A 22,599-nucleotide genomic window follows, 5' to 3' on the forward strand; every position below is an offset into this window, starting at 1 on the left:
TATCCATTTACACGTGTTGCATTACTAATCTGCACTGAATGCATGGATAAGTACAATCATGAGATGCTTTACATGAGTGTTTCCATTTTATGTGACTGTACACTGTCATGCAGATACATTTCAGAGGGGAAATTCAGGCCACTACATTTATTTGGCAGCTTTAGTAGCCAAATAAATGCAATTCTCTACAATGAACACATTCATTTCATCAAATGAGTAATTTTTTTCTAGTTTACTTAATGAGTTTTAGTAATTTTGAGTAAATTACACTTAGAATGGATAATTTGCAATAGATTATAGAAACATAAGATCTTGAACCTTAAGCCATTCCCCACTGCCATAACCCTACTATATATATTCTTTTCTAGATGTTTAAATGTCTATATCTATTTTTTATTAAAGCTGGTTCTTATCTATCTATCTATCTATCTATCTATCTATCTATCTATCTATCTATCTATCTATCTATCTATCTATCTATCTATCTATCTATCTATCTATCTATCTATCGGTATTGCAGAACTCAGACATGTTGGAAACTGGTTGTGTGTCTTTGTTAAATGGCGTTATGGTTGTTCTTTTTCATAATATTCCAAAAGGTTTTAGCCATGAATTAGTGCTTTATTCGGTCCCTACTCCTGTAAAGTAACGTTGAGCAGCCTCACAGACTGTCTTTGTACTGAATCTGGTCAAATAAAATGCTTTCAACAGCCAAGGATGGAAGTTCTCAATTGTTGATGAAGATGAAACTCTTTAACTTAGAAAATGTAAAAGTAAAACAAGTCAGTCTGTAAGTGCTACTTGTGTGAGTAGTTGATTCAACTTATTACAACTTAATCTGACTTAAGTTTATTGAACTTGTTTTCTCAAATTCAGTTAATGTAACTAAGTCACTTTTACACTTTAACAACTTGAGATAACTTTGAACTAATTAATCAAACCAACCACAGGATAAATTTTCTGAGCTGAATGAGCTAAAAATGATTTACATTGGAGTTACTTTAAAAGTCCTCTTTCGTCATTGATTAAACCCCTGAAAACTCATCTCTGTGTATCAAAGGTACATATTTAGTCAGTGTGATATATCACACATTATACGGCACATTTAAAACAACAGCCATGAGCTAAAGTGCTTTCCAAGAGAGGAATAGGATTCGGGGAAATCCAGCGAATCCAAAGATTCCCTATGAGTAAGCAGATTTGCAACAGCAGAGATGAGGAACTGTCTTCAAACAGAAACCTCGAGCAGAAGCAGGACTAGGGAGGGCAGTCGTCTGTCTCGACCACGTGAGGGAAAAGCAGAGGAAGAACAGGAGAGCAGAGACAAACACACAACAAAGAGGAGATCATAAACGCTGGACAGGTTGGTGGGAAACATGCAACTGCAGATTAGAGAGAAGACACAGCATTAGAAGCTTTTTCCATATGATAATAATCCCTTCATGCCTTAAGATGGATTATATGTAACTCTACACAACTGCTTCCTTTAAAACGTGCATATCTATGAAGTCCCCACCCCTCCCCACTCACTGCAGCTCCAACACACCAGCTCACCTCTAACTCTTCTCAAACACCGTAAAACTACTCTGCGCTACACAATGGCAAGTTGTAATACTGGAATAACAGAGCTATACATGTTAGAACTCGAAACCGATTCTGTACAAGAAGAATTATTGACACAGAGAGCCCCACCCTGATTTCTTATGTTACATGTGAAGCCCTGCAAGTCTGAATCCGTAAAGGTGACCTTTAAGATGATCATTTTACACAGTGAATAATACAGCATGATTTTAAAATACAACACAGTGGTAAAGATTAAACCAGTGGTTTCCAAACTTTTTTGGCTTGTCACGTCTTCCAAAAGCAACGCGTAGTCAGGGTCATATTTCACATGTCTCTAAATCATTAACAGTTTCGAGAAACAGTGATTTTTTCACTCTAAACTTGTCACACCGTTTCATTTCAGTACACGTGCAAATGATCCAATATTTCACTAAGAATTAAAGATTTGAGAGAAACTCCAATTTGTTTATTGTTCTTTTCTCTGACATTATCTGAAGACCCACCACAGTTATCTTCTGTCCTTGTATATAAAACTGTGTATAAAGTAGTTTAAACTAGCTCCGCCTGTAGCAGCGGGTTACTGTACAACAGTAACCTGCTGCTGAAACACTGATGCTTCACTCTAAATAATCTAATAATGCCACATATTGTATTCTGTCAGTCAGATAGACCAAACCGCTACTTACTTAAATGACATTTTGCTGCTAATATGTATACAGATTGTTAATGTAGGGCTTCCACTTGTAATGGAGTATTTTTATTCTGCTGTTTTGCATCACGTGGGTAAAATGACCAACCCTGCAGTTTAGAATAATATGATGGACTAATTAACATGCAGAAACCTTACTAGGATTCTACTCTTCAGTGGGCTACATTTTTTGTTGCTCATCTTCTGAGATAATCTGATCAGAAGACATGTTACAACACCACAAAGTATAACCGAGCAAATATAATTCTTTTAATCTTAAGATTGATATGTGATGATGGTAAAATTTTGCAAACTTGTTTAATGAAGAGCCCTGAAATCAGGAGTTGTGGCCAAAGTATGTACTGCACAGGCAGGGGTTTTATTGTTGAAAAATAAACTTGTTTTGCTCTCTGCTGGACAAACTATGTAATAGTGAAACAGGTGTATTACCTCCAAAATATTATGAAGAAGAAGATTCCCACAGACAACCAAAAACAGGCTAAAATCTACAGCAGACTCCTATTGGCACCTGTTACTTGTGCACAAGTGGCCATCGAGGACACTCCACCCACAACAACCAGTATAGAAGAAAGACTGGCCTCAGATCTGCTGTGGACCAGTTAGTGTGATGGAGAATGTGGTACACTTAACAATGGAATCTGCTAAAAATAATAGAGGTCCTAACTGGATTTTTGTCGTTTTTCATGACAAATGCAATGATAATGCAAGACCTGTCAGTTGTGTTTGAGCGGTAGAATATGGACATAGAAACTAGAGGTGGAAGAATTAATGAGATCAAACTACCAACACCACAGTACAGAAATACTCTGTGACAAATCACACATTTAAATTTGGACTTGTATCAAAAGTATTAGCATCAAAATAGACTTAAAATGTAAAGTAAAAGTACACATTATGCAAAATGGTATATATTTCAGAAGGATGTACTTTATTGGATTATAATTATTGATGCATTAATGTGTTCTATACCTTAATGTTGGAGCTGGTAAAGGAGATTTAGCTACTTTATATTGCTTTATTTGTCAATTTCCCAGCAGGAATCAATAAAACGTAACCCCTAATATTATAACAATATTTAATTGTTGACCATATTTTATATTATTAACCCTTAGATGCATAAGGGGTTGAGGTTGTTTTCTTGTAACATCTCTGTAATAAAAAGTTGGGTTCATTTCATATTCCAACTGTTCCTCAAAAAACCTGTTTTTGATATCATTCCATTTAAATTCTTAAGTTACCTTTTACCCTTTCAAAGAAATTGTAATATTTGTATTACAACCCCAAGCTCTTTATCACTGGTATCATATAAGAGGTGATTCAGGGGACACACTGGGAGGGACGGAGAACAGCAACAGTTGGAGTAAAGGAGTGGAAAAAATGTCAACAACATGGATGCTGACATTTTGCTTTTGCTGTTCTGTGAATATTCTTCGTTGTCAATTATCAAAATGTTCAAAATCTGTTGAAAAAAAGTGAAAAATAAACACATTTCAAACATGGAATCATTTTTGTGTGGATAAAAATATAATACAAACAATAATACACATTATTATTCTTAACCAAAATGACATAAAATGGTATAATACTTTACCAAAGGTGTGTAAAGTAACTAAAGGTGTCAAATAAACATAGTGGAGTAAAAAATACAGTATTTGCTCTGGACTGTGGTGGAATAGAACTATAAGCTCGCACAAAAATAGAAACTAAAATCTAAGTAACTCAAAATTGTACTTAAGTGCAGTAAACTAATAAATGTATTTAATTTGTTTCTGCCACAGGTAGAAACCACACATTTAAGACAAACTAAACCTTTGCGGGTCTAACCATGATCACATTTGAATTACAGATTTAAAAAAAAAACTTGCACGAATTCACTCCCTTTCAAAACAAACAAAAACTAGTCAAAAGAGACAGAATACCCATCATATTTCATAAACCCAAGGCACAAGAGTTCTTTGTGAGTTAACATAGGCTTCATTTAACAATGGTATCAGTTCTGACCCAGATAATACACACAATCTTATTTTTAAAAAAAGCCCAGAGCACAATCAATGTAAGCTTCCTCTCTCCACGGAGCTGCTCCAGAATTAGTCTTTATGGCACTGAGCCCTTGAGATGATGATGATCAGAAACAATTATGACTACATCATCCTAAACATTCTCCTCCTGACAGAAAATCAGGGCCAAAATAAGTGCCTCATCTGTTCCCCTGACCCACATCCAACACACACAGAGGCACAACATGCATGAGCAAATCAAATATTTTTTTTATTCAGATTTTTTTCATCCATACAGCAAGAGTCAATTATGGCAACAATAAAATGTGCATCAACAAATCTGAAGACAGAATAGTACATTATTGTGTGGCAACTGTTAGCAAATACATAATTGGTGGGTGCACTTACAAGTAAAAAGCAGTCAAAGCGTTCATGTGCGCCCAGCAGGGAAGAGAGACCTTGGTTCCAGCCAGAACACTGAACGTCTGGTTTGGAGAAAATGGTGCTTTGGTTGTGTAGCGACTATACAAAGCAGCCTCATGTTGACGGCAACTGTTACATTCATTTCAAAAGACTAATTTGCCAAATACGCATTTGGTGTGATGAGCCTTCACCTGCTGAGTGCACAGCTATGATAGCAGAACAAATGCTCGTGAGTCAGTGTCGACTGTAATTATATGGCTATGAGAACGTATCTGGGGTGGATGAGTGCTAATATTTTATCATTCTTTAAATAACATGTTTTTCCTCAGAAAATATTTCATCACACAAGAGTAAGATGACTTGTTTTTAAAGTATTATTTCTCCCCACTGCGGATGTTACCTATGGTATGAATAATTTGAAAAAAACAAAACAAACATTGTGTCTTCTGTAGTCTGAAGGTGTTGTCTTTCCTTACATATCTATGCAGTTTCTTTTGTTTACATGTTTGTACTTTTACATGCAGTCAAATCAAACTATAATAGAATACAAATTTGTCATGTATCAACTGTACCATGGGAGCAGCAATACTGCATGACCAACAAAGTGATATATGGACATTACTGGATATGTCATCCTACAAGAGGGGTGGAGTTAGCATGACATGGGGATATCTACTCCCCTACAACATTCCCTGGAAATACTAGCCACTTACAAAATAAGACAAAAAGCGCATAGCTTTCTCTGAATGCATTGGCCAAGAAACTAGTGCCCTTCTTTGCAAGCAATTTTTTTTTAGCTGGTCTTCTAATTTAAGAATTTAAATTAATCTAACAAAATTCCTTATAATTATAGATCTTTTTTTTATTCAAAATAATATCTCAATATGATACACATTTTTTTCTCTGTTCATTTGACTATATACAGAAGTGCAAAAAGTCAACCTTCGTCCCTTAGGTTAGAACTCATTATCTGCAGCATTTCGGACTCCTCCAGAGTGGAGGAATCGTTGCTTTCTCACTCCTTAATCTCACTATCTACCAAACATCCAAACACCCGTCAATCTCACTGCTCGTTTTGGCCTGACATTCAGGGCAAACTTAAGAAATATTCAAACAAAAGTACATATCTCTTTGAAATGGATACAGTAGAAAATAATTTTTACTCTAAAACATGGACAATCTATATTTCAGTACAATATAGTATTTTCAAACATGATGTTGACATGTTACAAGGAAAATTTTAAGTTGGTTAAAACAGTTTTTCGCCGACTCAGAGATGCTGCGGTGGCAGCAAATTAATTGATCTCATTCCTTGTATCAAAAAACAACAAAATTAACTGACTATGTAACATCAACTGAAAAAGACATCCAGCTATATGAATGAAGTGAATATTTAAAACTAACACATTATCATTTATATGGTTTGAAAAAGTTATGAATGTCATACTACCTCAACATCTATAACGGCTATATCAATGTTGTCAAGTAATATATAGTAAGGCAAATAAAAGGAAAAATCTAAAACTACATACCTCAAATAGATTCAAATCCTTAAGTAGTACATAACACATAAGTTCAATGAAATTTAAGAGAGTAATTGTTACTTTTACAGAGAGAAAGAACAAAATAAAAGATCATAAGCGGCATGTGAGAGAACTATAAAACATCATTGGTGTTCTTTACCTGCATGGTGATTGAAAGTACATTTGATTGGGCACAGACCCATTAATTGTAATCTAAGGCTTTGTTAGGTACATTACAATCGGTAAAGACACACTACACACTTCTGTGAAAACGAAAAAGGGAAGTGATCATAAAATGGACACATGAATGAAAGATTTGTGAAATGTGATAAACACATTTCCTTAATTGTTTAAGCCTCTTGAGAGATGTTTCTGTAACCCATTGAGAGAAAAACTGTGCTTTGGTTTCCATAGTCAGATCTACAAGTGGATGAAAACCTTCACGTTTTGCTTCAAATACAAGCAAAGCATAACAAGTTGCATTTCCTCAAAAATGAAAATTTACTCAGGATGAGTTGTGAAACTAAAACAGGGTGATCAGACAAGCAATCATCCAAGTGCACATGTGGTTTAAATGACCTAATAGACCTTTGGGTCTGTTCTCTAAAATTCCCATCAACACACGGCTCAACAGTGCTTCTTGGAGACAGGTTCAGAGCTGCTCCTCTTTAAAAGAGGGGGGACCAAGGTAACACAACGTCAATTGAAGCTACACCCTCTACTTCACCAGGCTTTAGAGTCAATGGACTTGATCAACAACTTAATCCCAACAAACAAAAAAAAACAACACTAGTCTATGAAAAGAGGTATGACAAACTTTAGAAAAACCCTCCGTTTTTGATTTGAAACAAAAACAAAACATCAAACACCAAACAAAATTTGGCAAGAGCCCCACTTCTAAAATTGATTAATTTGAAAAAAAAAAAAAAGAGTTAAAAAAAACACTCATAATTGAGATTTCTGAAAACAAAAATAATACAAAAAAAGAGCCATACAAAACTTTTTACCTTCGGTAAACAAATAACACTGCTGAGATAACACTCTGGTTTTAGCTGTATGGCCTTGATGGCACATGACAAGGTGAGAAAAGCTAGCCTGGCTGTGCTTTCAAGGTACACAGGTATGTTGGTTTACCCAGAACATTCATATGTCCAAGACCCTCATTTCAACATCTAGTTTCACTAGTAGCCGTAAAAACACAATACTGTACATGCCTAATTCTTTTGGCGAATAAAATTCCTGTTAAAATCATTGTGCCTTTTCAGATTTCAGTTCAAATTCAAGGTGCATGTTTACGTTTCACTTGTAAACTATGAAATATGGCTATTAATTAAAAATTAAAGCAGAACAAATAAAAAAAAATAAAAATAAAGGAAAGAAAGATCTTGGTCTGCTAACGTACCAGCACTTGATGTCTCATGTAACAACGCTCTTGACCTTCTGTGCATGCAGTAATGATAATAATTAGAACAAACTGAGTGCTATGATTTAATCCGACACAGAGGTATAAAGTGAACGTTTTCCACTGAGGGACAGACACACTGACCCTGGCACCAAGATATCCTCTTCTCCCAGTTGGATGTCGATTTTGACAGCAAATTCTTCTTGATATTGATATGTGGGAAGATGGCACAGATCATGTGTTGTACCCTTGTTGTTTACACGTGTGATGAGACCATCGTTGTGGACCGGGTAAGAGATGGCAGACCCTCCTTGTCCCATTGCTTGACATTCTGAAGGTTATGTACATAAAGGCTGAACTCTTTTGGCTTGGACGGTGCCAGCACACATTCATTTGATCTGTAACAGACGACAGATTTCACTGAAAAATAAGCTGATGCTAAGGTTTTAAGTGGTACTCTAGATTCTTTCAAAATCAAGGAAATTTTGAAATTTACATGAGTCACACAAAACACAAAAAATAATTTGTAATGAACACAGACAATGTGAGGGTTGAAATGGGAACTCACTGTTTTTGAGAGGAACTACATTTGAGTCAAGTACTTGTGACTACTCAGATGATCTGCAGATATTATTGGAATCTGGGGATAGAAAAGAGACGGAGATCAAACGAAGCATTCCAAACCAAAAACGCACAAAGTGAACGTTGGCTGACCAAAAAAAAAAAAAAAAGAAGAAGAAGAAAAACACAGATCAACACATTTTAACCACTTTTCTCACTTTTATAGATGACTTCATTGCTGGAAATGGACAAAGATGACAAGATAGAAAAAGCATTTTGGCTACAGTTGAGGCACACTTGATTCAGAGCTGTCATACATAAGACGGACATGAGACTTAACAGACACTTCTGGGTAGCAGGGAGGGAAGAGGAGGTTTAAAAGGAAGGGAGAGATGAGGGGGCAGATGGGAAACTGTCAGTAAGGTGGCTTCCCCCATGCAAACCTAAGTCCTCCATGTTGTTGACCTGCACACCTCAATAAAATAAAGAAAACTAGTTCAGGATGAGGAATGCTAACATGATGACTCATTCTAGTTCTTAGAAATCTATTCTCTGGTAAAACAAAATTGTGCAATGTGTCCAGCTGCTTACAAATTGCCTTCAGCAGAACTGAAATCAAAATGTCGCAGATCTTTTTACAGACTGCTTTGAGAACTTTTCTGACTTTAATAATGATTATGTCCATTTTTTTAAACACAAGGAACATGGTAAAGCTTTGCTTTACGCGTTGGAAGCAGCAGCAAAAAAAAAAAAAAAAAAAAAAAAAGCCAAGCACCAAAGGGCACAGATAGCGATTGTTGCACAAGCTGTGCAAATGGCTCTAAAATTGTAAAAAAAAAACAACTACCTCATACATACCAATTGCATGTATTCGTTGGTAGTCAACTTTGATAAGGAAGAGTCCTCAAAATGGGAAAGGACAAAAATCGAGGTTACAACGAGGACAGACATTAAATGCAATACAGTATGTTTCTCCAGAAAGACAGATAGATAATCTAAGAAGAGTTTGACTGTTGTGATTATAGTTAAAATGGATGTGTATGTTTTAAACTCGTCACAGTATGGAATGTGTACACAAGACTACATGTTGGACTCTAGTGTAGGCCAACAAGAGGGAGTACCGCCTTTTACCCAACCCACCCCTTGCTGTAAGACACAAGCTTTCCCAAATTGTCCATGTGCATTGAAAGACAGAGATGAGGGAGAGATAGATAGAGAGAGCAAGAGAGAGAGAGGGAGAGAGAGAGAGAGAGAGAGAGAGAGAGAGAGAGAGGGAGAGAGAGAGAGAGAGAGAGAGAGAGAGAGAGAGAGAGAGGGAGAGAGCGAGAGAGAGAGAGGGAGAGAAAGAGAGAGGGAGAGAGAGAGAGAGAGAGAGAGGGAGAGAGAGAGGAAGAAAGAGAGAGGGAGAGAGAGAGGAAGAAAGAGAGGGAGAGAGAGAGAGAGAGAGAGGGAGAGAGAGAGCAAGAGAGAGAGAGGGAGAGAGAGAGAGAGCGAGAGAGAGAGAGGGAGAGAGAGAGAGAGAGGGAGAGAGAGAGGGAGAGAGAGGGAGAGAAAGAGAGAGGGAGAGAGAGAGAGAGAGAGAGAGAGAGAGAAAGAGAGGGAGAGAGAGAGAGAGAGAGGGAGAGAGAGAGAGGGAGAGAAAGAGAGAGGGAGAGAGAGAGAGAGAGAGAGAGAGCAAGAGAGAGAGAGAGAGAGAGGGAGAGAGAGAGAGGAAGAAAGAGAGAGAGAAAGAGAGAGACTGAGGCGGTAGAGGTGCAAACCTGATTGGTGGAGGCAGTTGCGAAGGGAACGCTTGTGGCAGATGTGGTGGCTGCAGACACAGTGGCTGGAGTACCACCGTGCATCATGGGAACTTTTTTGGAGGGAAAATCATGTAAGCAAAAATACACAGAGGAGCAGTGGAGCCACATACACACCAGGCAAATGAGGGAAGGAGAAGGAGAGAGAGGGAGTCAGAGAGGAATTCCAGTTAACTGGTTCCCTTTTGTCCATCTGCCAACACTCACAGCAATCTCGTGTTTGGAGAACTTGATGTGACACAGTGTAGCCGTGGCACCGCTGACTTACTTCCATATTTGTGTGTATTAATAGAAGTTGAATGGCTAGCACTGTACTTTGTCTCTAAACAACAGATGAGAGCCGACTTTGAAAGGTTTCACAAACAGGACTCATAAGGTTTAAGGATGGAGTATGTATGGCAGAGGAGATAAATGGGAACATTATAATTGAACTCCCTCAGTTTTTTTAAATGTTTTTAAAGGGTTTCAATAGGTGTCAGTTTAGACCAGCCAAAAGCCATGTTTAGAACGAGCATGTGAACGAGAGTGGTCAAGCAATATACAGTAGGAGACAGATTAACAAAATATGGATCAGTTAAACTGATACTATTAAAATAACACATACATGTAAAAAACAACATTTAAATGTCACAATGTTTGTCCTTCCTTATGTGGACTCTTGTTTATATTTCATATCATAAAAGGTATTTTGTGTAACACCTAAACAAGGACTCTCAGGTCACCGAAATTACAAATCACCTACAAAAACACAGTAAAATTCAGTGAATAGCTTTATGACCTGCGACTCACAGACATGAAGGTTACAAATAACTGAAGAAGGAAAGCTGGAACCTACCAACGCTGGCTGCAGGTGTCATGCACAATATTGAGCCTGCCCATCATGCAGTGCAACAGGAAGTGGATTGGATAGGGAAGAGAAATCAAAACAGCCCATCACAAGGTTCGTTAGAGTGAAGGGAGAGATAACGTGGGAAAAAAGGTTAATATCTCTTGGACACAGACATCAGTGATTGGAAAAGGCGAAGTGGGGAACTCATCATAAGGCAATCTGTTAATCAAATGAGGCTCTAAATCTAAACTCTTGTCTCAAGTGTGATGCATATGAATGTGTAATACACCAAGAGTGACAGCAGGGTTATGACTGCAACTATCGAGTATTAAACATTATATACACTGTAGACAGAAGTGAGAGGAACAGAAGATGTGTGCAGAAGCCAGACTCTTCAGCCTGCTGTTTCTTACCAAGCTGAGACTCATTAACCAACCCATCCACCCCATTCATCCCGGCCAAAGCCAAAGCCTCAGTGAGCAAAATATGAGTGATCACATGGAGAAATTTGAATCTAAAAAACTAGTATACAATTCTTATCTCATTTTGTTGTTAACAATCATGCTTATCTCTCTTGGTCTGCATCTACTTAGAGGTGCAGATAGCTGTTTGGTTCTATCTTAAGGCAATTAGTAGGCAGGTAGACATTCTAACCCATTCTTAATACCTAGTGGCCATGCAATGCCATACAAAGCATAAAGCAAAATTTTGAAGCGTTCCTAGTTTGTAAAGTACACTGAAATACACACGTGCAATCCTTGCTGACCTACAATGAAATCTAGAGTTGTTTTTTTACTATCTTTGGAATTTTCCTCTACCTGAAGAAAAAAATAATGCTGATAAACAGTCCACAACCAAACTGCTCTGTACTGCAATCTACCACTCTGCCCAACCCCAGCCAAGCAGGAGCCAGGTTAGACTGATCCAGGCATCCTCTGGGTGGTAAGAGCACTCGTGGCGACTGCTTTGGGAGCCATACCTGATGGGAGGAAAGCAGCCTGCTGCTGAAACTGCATGCTGGCCAGGGCCTGTTGATACTGGAGCATGCCGGTGTTAAACACGGCAGAGGCCCCGTTGGCCTTCTCCAGGGCTGCCCGCTTTGGCAGGGGAGCCATGACACTAGGGGCGATGCCCTGCCCATCCAGATGGAGGGAGGTCAGTGAGAAAGAAAATAAAAAAGCAGAGATAGAAAGAGAGAGAGAGAGAGAGAGAGAGAGAGAGAGAGAGAGAGAGAGAGAGAGAGAGAGAGAGAGAGAGAGAGAGAGAGAGAGAGAGAGGTGCGTGGAACAGAGAAAGAGAGGGTGTGTGGACAGAGGCAAAAACGGGAAAGAAAACAAAAAAGGTACATACGTTAGAGGACATCAGAGGAACAGTTTCACAACATCCTTGTGTGTACAATAATATCACCATATCATCAGTAGCAAGCAAGCAGCAGTCTGACACAAGTACTACACAAGCAGGAGCATGGTGCCTACTGGAGCTACTAGCTAACAAGCATTCATATATTCATTATATTGGATTATTAACTTTGTACTCCTAGGCTGACTGAATGCAACATAAGCAAGCATTAACTATTGAAACAATAAGGCTGCTAACAAGAGGTGGAACAGGTAGGAAGCACAGAGAAAGGGAAGCTGCACTGCTAGCTCCATGATAAAACTGTGTAAGCCATGTTTAAGTGATGGTTCACTCTCAGACAAGTGTCAAAAATGGTCTAAGGCCAAGGCACATGAGTCAGAAGCTGATTTTCGATATTTACTCCAGAAACACTTTGTATGAAGATTTTATCTTGACATGAGGCCATTCTTGAGGTCTGAATATCTGTGAGAAGATTTGATGATGGAGTGAACTATCATTTGAACTGTTGTAATCTGTTATGGTGGGATCACTCCTGTATGGTTCTAAAGACTTTTCCTCTTAGCCCCACCCTTATCCATCTGACATGCACTAGCAACACAGACATGCACACATTTGATTGAGCTGCTTCACAACACTGACCACTGACTTGGACGTAAGACTGAAGCCATGCCACCATTATAGAAGCTCTATTCCCTAGCCCTCGCTGACTTTTGTTATTTAGGCTACAGGTGATGAATTGATTGTGGCTCCTTGTCACAAATTCCACATTTGAATTCGTGTTTGAGGTGATTTCTACATGAAGAAAGAAGTTATTTGGCGTTGGATGCAACCTAAACCCCCGTAAAGCCACAATCATTTTATCACAGGCAATAATGACAGATCAACAGGAGGAAAAAACAGACATTGCACTCAGACAACGACAACAAAAAAGCTAGGTATCTTTGGTTAAAACATTGCTCTACAACAAAGCCACATGCCAAGCTAAAAGGTGAAAGGTCATAGTACCAGGTCAAAGGTTGCGTCGAGGGGTCGCTTCAGTGATTTGACAGCCGACTGAGTCTTAATTAGCAGGCAGCGAGCACATGATGGCAATGGGCCAATGGGGTTCAAGCGCATTAACATAAACCAGCAAGCAGAGGTGCATCATGGGGGCAGCAGTGCAGTTTGGGTATAGGTGAGAAAAAACAAAAACAAATAAAAAAACAAATCATTGGAATGCAATATACAAGGGGATAACAGGACTAAGGCATGCACAGTGTGGACACTAGCTCTACTGCTCAACAGTTAAATGATCATCAATAATAAATGATAACTACCAATCTACATTAGTTACTGTCACACAAAGATGGATGAATATAGCCATGAGAAAATTATTCAATTTTACTTCAAGTAAGTCTCCGTAATTGGACCCAAAAAAAAAAATTACATGGAAGTACAATTCACAGGTTTTCCATTTCACTGTGCACATCATAGTCAGGTTCACATTGCAATGATTCACCCCAAGCTCTTTGTTTCACTACGTCAGTAACAGCATGTAGAAAACACTTTGATCAATAGACAAGTGTGGCTGTACTATTATTCACAGGTGCTGTTACTGTAAGACAGGACTGAAAGCACAATGAATCCTTTTAAATAATGTCAAGAGGAAGAGAAGTTATAGATAGGAAGCAACAGAAACAATGGAGTCACAAATAGGGCCAGGCCACCAGAGAGAAAGAGAGAGGAACTGGACTCTCTTGCTTGTGGTCTGGGATGAGACGAACAAGGAACAAGACAACCCTGTTGTCGCATTAGGAAGAAAACGGCTCCACGTGAGAATAATAAGGGTTAATTGTTTTATTGTCTGATCCTTCTTCCTATCATCCAGTACTGAGCAGATTTTACCCAAACCAACATGCAGCCCTTTAAAGGTTGACCTGGCAAAAGCAGGACTGAAAAAGCTACATAATACCAACTAAGAAGGTGAGACAAGTTCAAACATGAACGCGAGTATGAGACACAGAACATATAATTTATAGTAGCTAGCTCTAATGAGAATTTAAACTTTCTCCTAATTGTTCCTCAGCTTTGTTGTGTGGGTGTGAATGAGTGTGACCACACTTGTACAGACTGCTCACCATGGCCGCGGCGGCTGTGGCCTGGTTCACCTGGTGCTGGGCAGCCTTAATTTTGGCCTGCAGATGCGCTGGTGGGTGGAAGTACTTGCACTTTTCCCGGGAGCACCGACCCTTGATGTAGTCCATGCATACAGTGACCGTGTTGTCATTGGTGTCGATCATAGTGCTGTCTGCGGGGTGAGCAAAGCGACAGTCGTTCTCTCCCCGAGAGCAGTTGCCCCTCTGATACTCCCGACACACCTAGGAACAGGGAGGAGAGTGTTAACGAGAACCTAATTCAGCAAACCTAATAACTAAATGTATAAAACATTCATGCTTTGTGAATTTTTGCCATATATATCATGTATGAACCCATCATACTTTCCCACAGCAACATGGTTTAAAAGACAATGTTCCTCTTTCTGTGCAAATCACCTCAGTTTCTGTTGAGCCTTTCTCTGTGCAACGTCCCTTCACATCAAACCCATCTATTTAGATGTAACATGTATATAGTGTAGTTACTGTCTAAGTAGGACTGTTAGTCCGTTTATTTAATAAATTCAGGAAGGTCCAGACTATGTTGAAACTTCAACTTTTTAATAAATAGGAAAATCTTCTGTTTGAACAACTCTGATGTGTTAGTGTGTGAGTCTCAGACACTTTTAAAGTCTACTAGGGAGACACCAGAGGGCAGCACCTTCTTTTAAAATAGTGTGTCAGTAATGTATGGTTAAAATGGATACATGTGCACCGTAAACACAATTAAGTCAGTTGACTTCATATTTTATGTTTTACTGGTCCTCATGTGATTTAGAGAAAAGTCCTTCTACAGTATAGTTTGTATAGTTTGTAGACAAACATAAAAAAAATCCAAAGTGAAAAAAATGAAACTGAGACATTGCACATATTTTAAGTACAGCAACAACAGAGTATAATTTTGGTGGAGGTTTCTAGATTTCAACACTGGTTACAGTGTAAAGTGACTTACAAAGATGTGCTCCTTTGTTTTGCATACTATCATTAGTACTGTTCATACTTTCTCCACTTAAATAAACATTTAACACATTCACATTCAGCTCTCGTACTTGACTCATGACATTTTGGGATTCGTATTGGATGAAAACACAAACTGTGTGTAACTAGACACAGCAGATACCAGAAACAAACATCAAAAAATGTAAACAACTCTTAATTACCAAACAGGTCTTAGAATATGCTTGATGTCATGAAGTGATGAAATTCTGCTTTGCATAATTGCTCTTGCCATAAATATTACAGTTCAGTTTCAGAAGCTGTTTATGCAAGACGAATAAGAGTTCCATTATTCTTATGCTCGTTAAACTACTTGTTAACGACACTCGTCTTGTTTACAGGCTCATTATCATCATGGTCGACTGCACTCCGACTAACAAAAGACACATCATGAAGACGAGCTTATTAGAGTTTGGAGCATTTTGAGAGGAGTGGGTAGATTCCATTCTACATGATTCATTCTCGCCACAAAACAAAAAGGTGAGAAAAACAGGTTGTGTCTGTCAGTCTGTCTGTTACCTCGAGTCTGTCTGTTCTCAGCAGCTTCTGGGCTGCAGCAGCAGCAGCGTTGGGGACTTGGCTGACGGCGGGGCTCGAGGCCATGAGGACAGGGGTGCTGGGCAGGATCTCCGGAGGCATCAGGCCTGGTGACACAGGGCTTAAGTAGGGATTAAAGGCCGCTGCTGCAGCTGCTGCTGCTGCGCTGGCGTTGGTGGCCAGGCCTGGTGTCACCGAGAACATGGGCTGGAGCAAAACAAAATAAAGGCAGGGAAAATAAAAGACTGTAGACAAAATGTATGCGCAAACTATAAGTTTTCCACGTGGACAAAGAGGGAGACTGACGGAAAGGGGACTCAAAAGACTGGAAATGCCTGGCAGACAGTAAAGAAGCTAGATATGTGTGAGCTTTTACATATATGCGATCTCACCATGGGCAGTTGCTGTGGTGTGTTCATACGTGTGTGTCCTCTCACCATTGGTGGTAGCTGTGTGCTGGGCATCATGGCATTGGCAAGCTGCATCTGCTGGGCCAGCATGGCCATATTCTTCTGCTGGATCAGATTGTTTCTGCCATTGATCTCCAGCTGGGTCTTTAGATGTGGTGGAGGGTGCAGATACTTGCAGTTCTCCCTAGAACAGCGGCCCTGAGAGGGGTAGAAAGAAGTGATAGTGTTTGACGTCAGAATCACAATAACGTGATAGGTTGGGCTGCATTCATGTTAGAAATATCAAAGTTTATTTATATAGCCCTTTATGTACACCATCACTGACCTAGGTCATTTTAAATGAAAACGCAAAACCTTTCTGTTTAAAATGGCTTTTAATACATAGCGGCATGGTGGCATTTTATTTCGGTTTTTATGTACTAACCTTTGGATGTATATTTCAGTGGTGTTGTATTGCTGTTTATTTTTATAGTTTTATTGTGTATTTTACTGCTGTCTCTGTTTCTAGTTACTGTATTGTCTTGAGTTATTCTCTTGTTTTCACTGTAAAACACTTTGGTCGCCCTTTGGGCCGTTGTAAAGGGCTATATAAATAAATTTTGATAGACTGACTGATTGATTGATTGAAATATGGCATCCACACAGTTCATTTAGGTAAGTGCTAAAACAACCAGGATAAAGTTCTGGTGGGATTATCTTGGAAAACAACTTCACTGACTTTGTATCAATAACTGGGTGAAAATGAGGTTTATTGTGTTTTAGGTTTTCTTAGTGTCATGGCTCTATGGATTGCAATGCACCAGTATGACAGTTACACTCAACTACTACACAAAATGTCTCAAGCATAATTGGACAGATTGCTACAAAATTTGGTCTTTTTGTCTAAAGATGATTGAAGGTGATCCTCTGGCTCTTTTAGCACCTATACCTGGCTAAGATTTCTATATCTCCACTTTTTTGCTTTCATGACCAAATACTTGCAAAAGTAATGGCAGTCTCAATGTTACTTTCTGCTTAAATGCTAGAATGCTAATACTCCAAAAATAAGACAGCAAACACGGTAAACATATCTGTCCCATGTGAATATGGAAAAAGACAAGCATGTTCCTCAACCTTCATTACATGCAACATTATATTATCAAACTATCCATCTGGATTGGATGACGTGTGTTCTAAAAGACAGGCATTATATTCCCAATGAAAGCTTGCTACCTTGTTTATAGCTGGCTCAATGTCAGACACTCAAATTCACATTAGGTCTGGGCTGAGTCTGTCACTAATTGTTAACAGCTTGCTATTTCTGTCGGCCCCAGCTGGGACATGTGTGTATGTGTGCACCAGCCTCAGGAGGTCATGGCTGATACCGTGGTGCTTCTCTCCAGACATTCAGCTAAGCTACGTGTCTAGTGGACGCTAAAAATACTGTCCACTCATATGATCTGTCTATATTGTATGAGCAGTCATCTGGAGGTCACGCCTCAAAGCCTCTGAATAATTATCTAAGACAGGGATGCCTTTCTGATGCTTGTTGCGAGCCTCCAATTATACCTTCTGTCTGAAGCGGAGTAGTCGAGGAAGAAGTCTGACGCGCACTCATGCACATTCTGGCGCAGGTCAGAACGCGCACACGTTAATGCATGGACGTCGAGGTCATGTTCATGCAACAGGTGGCGGATACATGTCACGCTAACATATGAGCGCACACACACAAACACGTCCACCGTTTAGGAAAGACGTGTATTTACTTTCAGCCCTGTGGCACAGCTGATCTCACTGTGGCAGTCTGTACTTTCCCTCGCTGACAGAGCTGACCCCCCCGGGATTCATCTCTATACTCTGTCACGACTTCATTCCACTCCTCCACCTCCTTCACTTTCACTGACACTGGAGCAGCAGACAGGTGCGAAGGAACGAGGGTGAGATAAGGATCAGGGAGAGGGGCACTTAAATGGCAGGGGGGCCTTTTTAAGATATTTTGTTTTGTCCACTTGTCTGAAGTTGCTATCTCAAGTTCTCAATGCATCTCTCTTTTAACATAATTACAGATTGTGTTACAAATAGCAATACATAATGCATGGACTAAGGTTACAGCCACACCTCTGTTATTCTCTTTGCCCGTAATCTCCTCGAATGCCTAAATAACAGAATGGAGCACATGGATAAGAAGCTTGTCAGTGGTCCATCTTTATATAAAATCTTTGAGGAAAAGCTAACTGATGAAGGATACTACTGTGTATTTCACGACATCAGTTTGTCCTTTAAATTCTAGTTAGGATTTACTGCATTCACTTGTTGAGATTTTCAATTTTCTAAATGTGCTGAAAATGTTGGTCGAACATCAGTGACGGAGTACATAAAGCGAAGTGTAAGGCTTTTGCAAAAAAAAAAACACACACAAAAAGGTACAGCCACAAAAATGGCATCCCTGGATCAATAACCACTCACAGTGTATGTGATAAACCTTCAGCGAATCCAAGTAATGCAATAAATAAAATAGCTGCTCATACAGGACAGCTGCAGGGTAGCAAAACTCAACTGAAACTTTCAATGATTATACACTCCTCTTTCCTTTTTCTGTTTAATTTTTTTATCATCTCTACAAAGAGTCTATAGCTAATCTATTACTACTGCTATGATTGCTCTCATATATATATCTACACAAAACAGACCAAATTGCACATTGACCAGGTGTACATGAGGTGAGCTGGCACTCAGTTGAATTCTGACACCGAGAACGCTGAGATGTGTGCGTCCGAGGGGAGCAACAGTTGTGTACGCCTTTGAAAAAAGAGGAGTTGAAAGCAGATTTCTCATAGCACTCATCCAGAGAGTGACAACCACATCCACTGAGGGGAGGGAGAGTGTGTGTGTGTGTGTGTGTGTGTTACGTGAGTGTGTGTGCAGAGGGGGGGGGGGCTGGTTGTTGAGGCATAAAAGATCATGTTGCCTTCACCCTACATGACCCCAACCATCGACTGCTAGAATCACTAATGCAGTCATGTATATGTATGTGCATGTGTTAAAAAGGACGAATGTCTGAAAAAGAAACACGCTGCTTTGACTTCAGCAAACTAAATTTGCTTCCAGCTGAATCATCCGAAGACAACGCCATCAACCAATGCTGGCAGCCATTTTGAATAAAAAATCAGTTCCCAGAAGAGGAAACATCAGGCTGCGCGAGGAGAGTGAGACAGAGTTCTGGTTCTATAGTGAGAGCTGGGCTGCGTCAGGGAAATTTTAGAAGTTGCAGAAGAAGTGATTAGTGGGGGTCGTCGCATGCAGGCAGCAGGGGCAGAAACAGAGACGCAGACGGAGAGGAGAGGAAGACGTCGCCCCTCACATCATGTTTGTGTCTGTTATTGTGACATCAGCGGCCTTGAGGAGCAGCTACAGATGGTGTCCACGGCAACAGAGCAGCCTGCTCTGATACACAGTCATTCCTGGAATTGGCCTGAACGCTGGCAGATACAGAAACTACGCAAAGCCACAGCAACAACTAGCTTCAGAGGACTGCACCACCACTATCTGCCCCGTGTTCTGGCTTTTATTTTATGTCTGTGCTGTTAAAATCATGCAAAAAAGCTAATTCTCACTGGAGATGAATGATAGATATCATCTCTAACATTTTGTAATTGCTGACCGGCTCTTTTGACCCCACTGAGGGATTCCAAACTGAATAGAGAATTCTATCACCGACAAGTTTTAATGGTAATAATGCAGATAAAATACTGGAAGTGCTATAGAGCCCTGCTGAAAGTTAGCAAAGTGACAAAAATCCAGACAAATATGAGAGTATGATGAGTGAATAAACAGTTTTGTCACTGCTCTGTGCTCATGCCAGCAATGATGACAACAACGAAATGAGCAGCTTCAAGTGATTCATCCGCACCATTAGCTGATTCCCCAGTGCCAGTGTAGGTTGATAAGCAGAAGGCAGCTACATATTTGTCTTCATCATCTAAAGTGTGTTTCAAGTATGTTTCCTCCACTTCAGCAGATAAAGAAATGTTTTTCTGAGCAGTTACCTCAAACATTACAGCAAAGGCTCACTTTAAAACTATAAACCTTGACTATACGTCTCATAGTCAAGGACCACAATTCAAAAAATTAAATTCTTTTTATCTTCAATTATACAAGTGTTAGTTGACTCAAATAACTATGTACTAAAATGTGCAAATTGTAAAATGACTAAAGTTAATTGATAAGTGGTTTAAACTATAGTGCAACATAGATACACAGATGGAAAAAAAACCATCATTCATCATTACTTTCAATAACAAAGTTATGTGTGAGGGATTACAATAATAAGTTAATCTAATAGCTTAATTCAATAAGTGTAATAGCAATTGTTTTAAAGACAATTACTGATAACACTGAGCCACTACAAAGCTCAGTTTGTTTTCAAATACAATAAATTATTATGTTGTTTTCTCAACAGGCTCCTGCTGCTCTACTGAACTTTCCCTGCCTTCCTTAAGTTCAGTCCAGGCCATGTTTTATATTAGTAGAGGGTGTCTGTGTCTCTGAGTCCTGGTGAGATCAGACTTGCCAAACTCCAGGCCAAACTGGGAACAATAATCCCGGTGGCTACTGGGCAGGCTGTTTGATGATAAGTTGTAATAACATGTCCCACCCTGATCGCGCTCTCTTCTAACTCTCTGTCTCTCACCCGTAGACACACACCCTGCTTTTGTGACTGTGTGGGATTTAAACAAACAATGAAGCAATGTGTAAAGAATGCTGGGTGGGGCTGCATCCCATCCTTTTGAGGAGAAGAGATGAAGCATGCAGCAAGACGCTTCACTGCGCATGTGTGCGAGACAGAAAGGGAGAGTGAGACGGCGGAAAGGTGAAGGAAAAGTGGCTTCTCCCTGACGGCTGTAGTAAAATATATCCAATAAACCTGCGGTTCACTGCGCTTTTGACTTGCAACCCTTCAAGGCTGTCCAGGGCCAAAAAAACAGCGGTGACCTGCTGCTATACTATGAACTGTCCAGACCTCTTGGATTGTCCAGGAGAAGTCAGTTACTGTTCAGGGTCAAAACTACACATCGAGAGGCAACACTTAATTCAATTGCTCTACTTATCTGGAACAAGCTACAAGAAAATTAGCAGTCAATTCTAATCTTAAGTTCTTTTAAACTGAGGTTCAGGATTTTTCTGTCTTCCTCTGCCTTGACATCAAAGCTGTTTATTCTTGTCTTGCATGGCCTTGTAACTGCACTGTGAAATTTATATTCTTGTTTATGTAATTTATGCAATTTTAGCTTATTCTTTAGCTTTTTCTTTATCTTAACATTGCTTTTGTTCATATTATTATACGTTATATATGTCTATATGTTGTATTTCTTCCATTAAATTAAAAAGATACTTTCTTCGATTTGGGGCTCTATATGTCAACAAGATAGTATCAGTTTCACCAGGCTTCGTCCATTTATTTTATTTATTTAAAGAGGCCAGAAAAGGTCAAATTACAGTAATTCCCCTCCAAAACACACTGTGTAGCAGATTTTCTTTGTTAATTAAGTCATGATCCTTTAGCTCTGTCATGAGACCCTTTAGGATGTCCAGCTGCCTTGGAACCACTGCAATAGGATTTCCTATGTTCAAAACCTTTAGACAAAATCAGAAACCTAAAAAAAACCCCACCCATTTGTGTTTAACCAGTTACTACAGGCTTGCATCACTGATTTGAAGCATGGCTATGAATTCATTCATATCATGTTTTATTGTACTGCACTATATATCACACATCTTTCAAGTCACAGTTACACTTTACCCAAAACCTATTTCCTTCGTATCTTTGATGCTCTAGTGTTATGGTGTGATGTTATGGTGTGAGATTCAGTTGTGTTGGGATGTGGTGTGAAGCTACACTGTTCTCTGCCCTGCGTTCCAATGACTTCTGTCTAAACATACACAGAGATGAAAGGCCTTTCTCCTCACACACGCTGTGAAAGAAGCTTTGTTCTGCTGGAGAGCAACGGAGACTCAAAGGACTGAGCCCAGTAGTTGGTCTCTTTGTCTACTGTGCGCTCAGATATGGTGGAAATTATAAAATATAGCGACTCAGTCAATATGCTTCTGTGCAGATCATTTTATATGCATCATGCATGTAAACTGGATTTTCCTGATAGTCAGTAAAATAGCATGCAAATGATTAGAAACACAGCCAGCCAGAAAACGTTCAGATGTGGTATTCTCATCCTGACTTGAGTACATTTGCAAGCATTAAGCTACCAAAACGTAAACAGCAATTCACAATCAATACCCATTTAGAGTAGAGTACAATTGATTTCCTTTTTCAGCCAATTAATTCAGCATTAAATCAGCAGTAACAGTTTTGAAGAGGGTGAAGA

The 22,599-nt window shown here is 39.4% G+C and overlaps 1 protein-coding gene across 30 annotated transcripts in view; it reads right to left on the bottom strand.

The window, feature by feature from the left end:
• Positions 1-4,515: 4,515 nt before the first annotated feature.
• Positions 4,516-22,599, bottom strand: part of mbnl1 (muscleblind-like splicing regulator 1) — a 52,819-nt gene continuing 34,735 nt past the window's right edge. For 10 of the 30 annotated variants that reach the window (XM_055014108.1, XM_055014111.1, XM_055014109.1 and 7 more), the window contains 10 exons: positions 16,223-16,438; positions 15,813-16,037; positions 14,283-14,522; positions 13,171-13,224; positions 11,786-11,939; positions 10,813-10,848; positions 9,939-10,030; positions 9,037-9,081; positions 8,186-8,257; positions 4,516-8,015 (listed from right to left, as the gene is read on the bottom strand). In XM_055014108.1, the coding sequence (XP_054870083.1) occupies positions 8,201-8,257; positions 9,037-9,081; positions 9,939-10,030; positions 10,813-10,848; positions 11,786-11,939; positions 13,171-13,224; positions 14,283-14,522; positions 15,813-16,037; positions 16,223-16,438 (1,119 nt within the window). In that variant the 3' untranslated portion in view covers positions 4,516-8,015; positions 8,186-8,200. The remainder of the gene's footprint in view (positions 8,016-8,185; positions 8,258-9,036; positions 9,082-9,938; positions 10,031-10,812; positions 10,849-11,785; positions 11,940-13,170; positions 13,225-14,282; positions 14,523-15,812; positions 16,038-16,222; positions 16,439-22,599) is intronic. The other 20 variants (XM_035954312.2, XM_055014115.1, XM_035954316.2 and 17 more) reach the window with 20 other exon arrangements.

Source organism: Amphiprion ocellaris, chromosome 10 (genome assembly GCF_022539595.1).
Source record: "Amphiprion ocellaris isolate individual 3 ecotype Okinawa chromosome 10, ASM2253959v1, whole genome shotgun sequence".
In the NCBI taxonomy this organism is placed as follows: Eukaryota; Metazoa; Chordata; class Actinopteri; family Pomacentridae; genus Amphiprion; species Amphiprion ocellaris.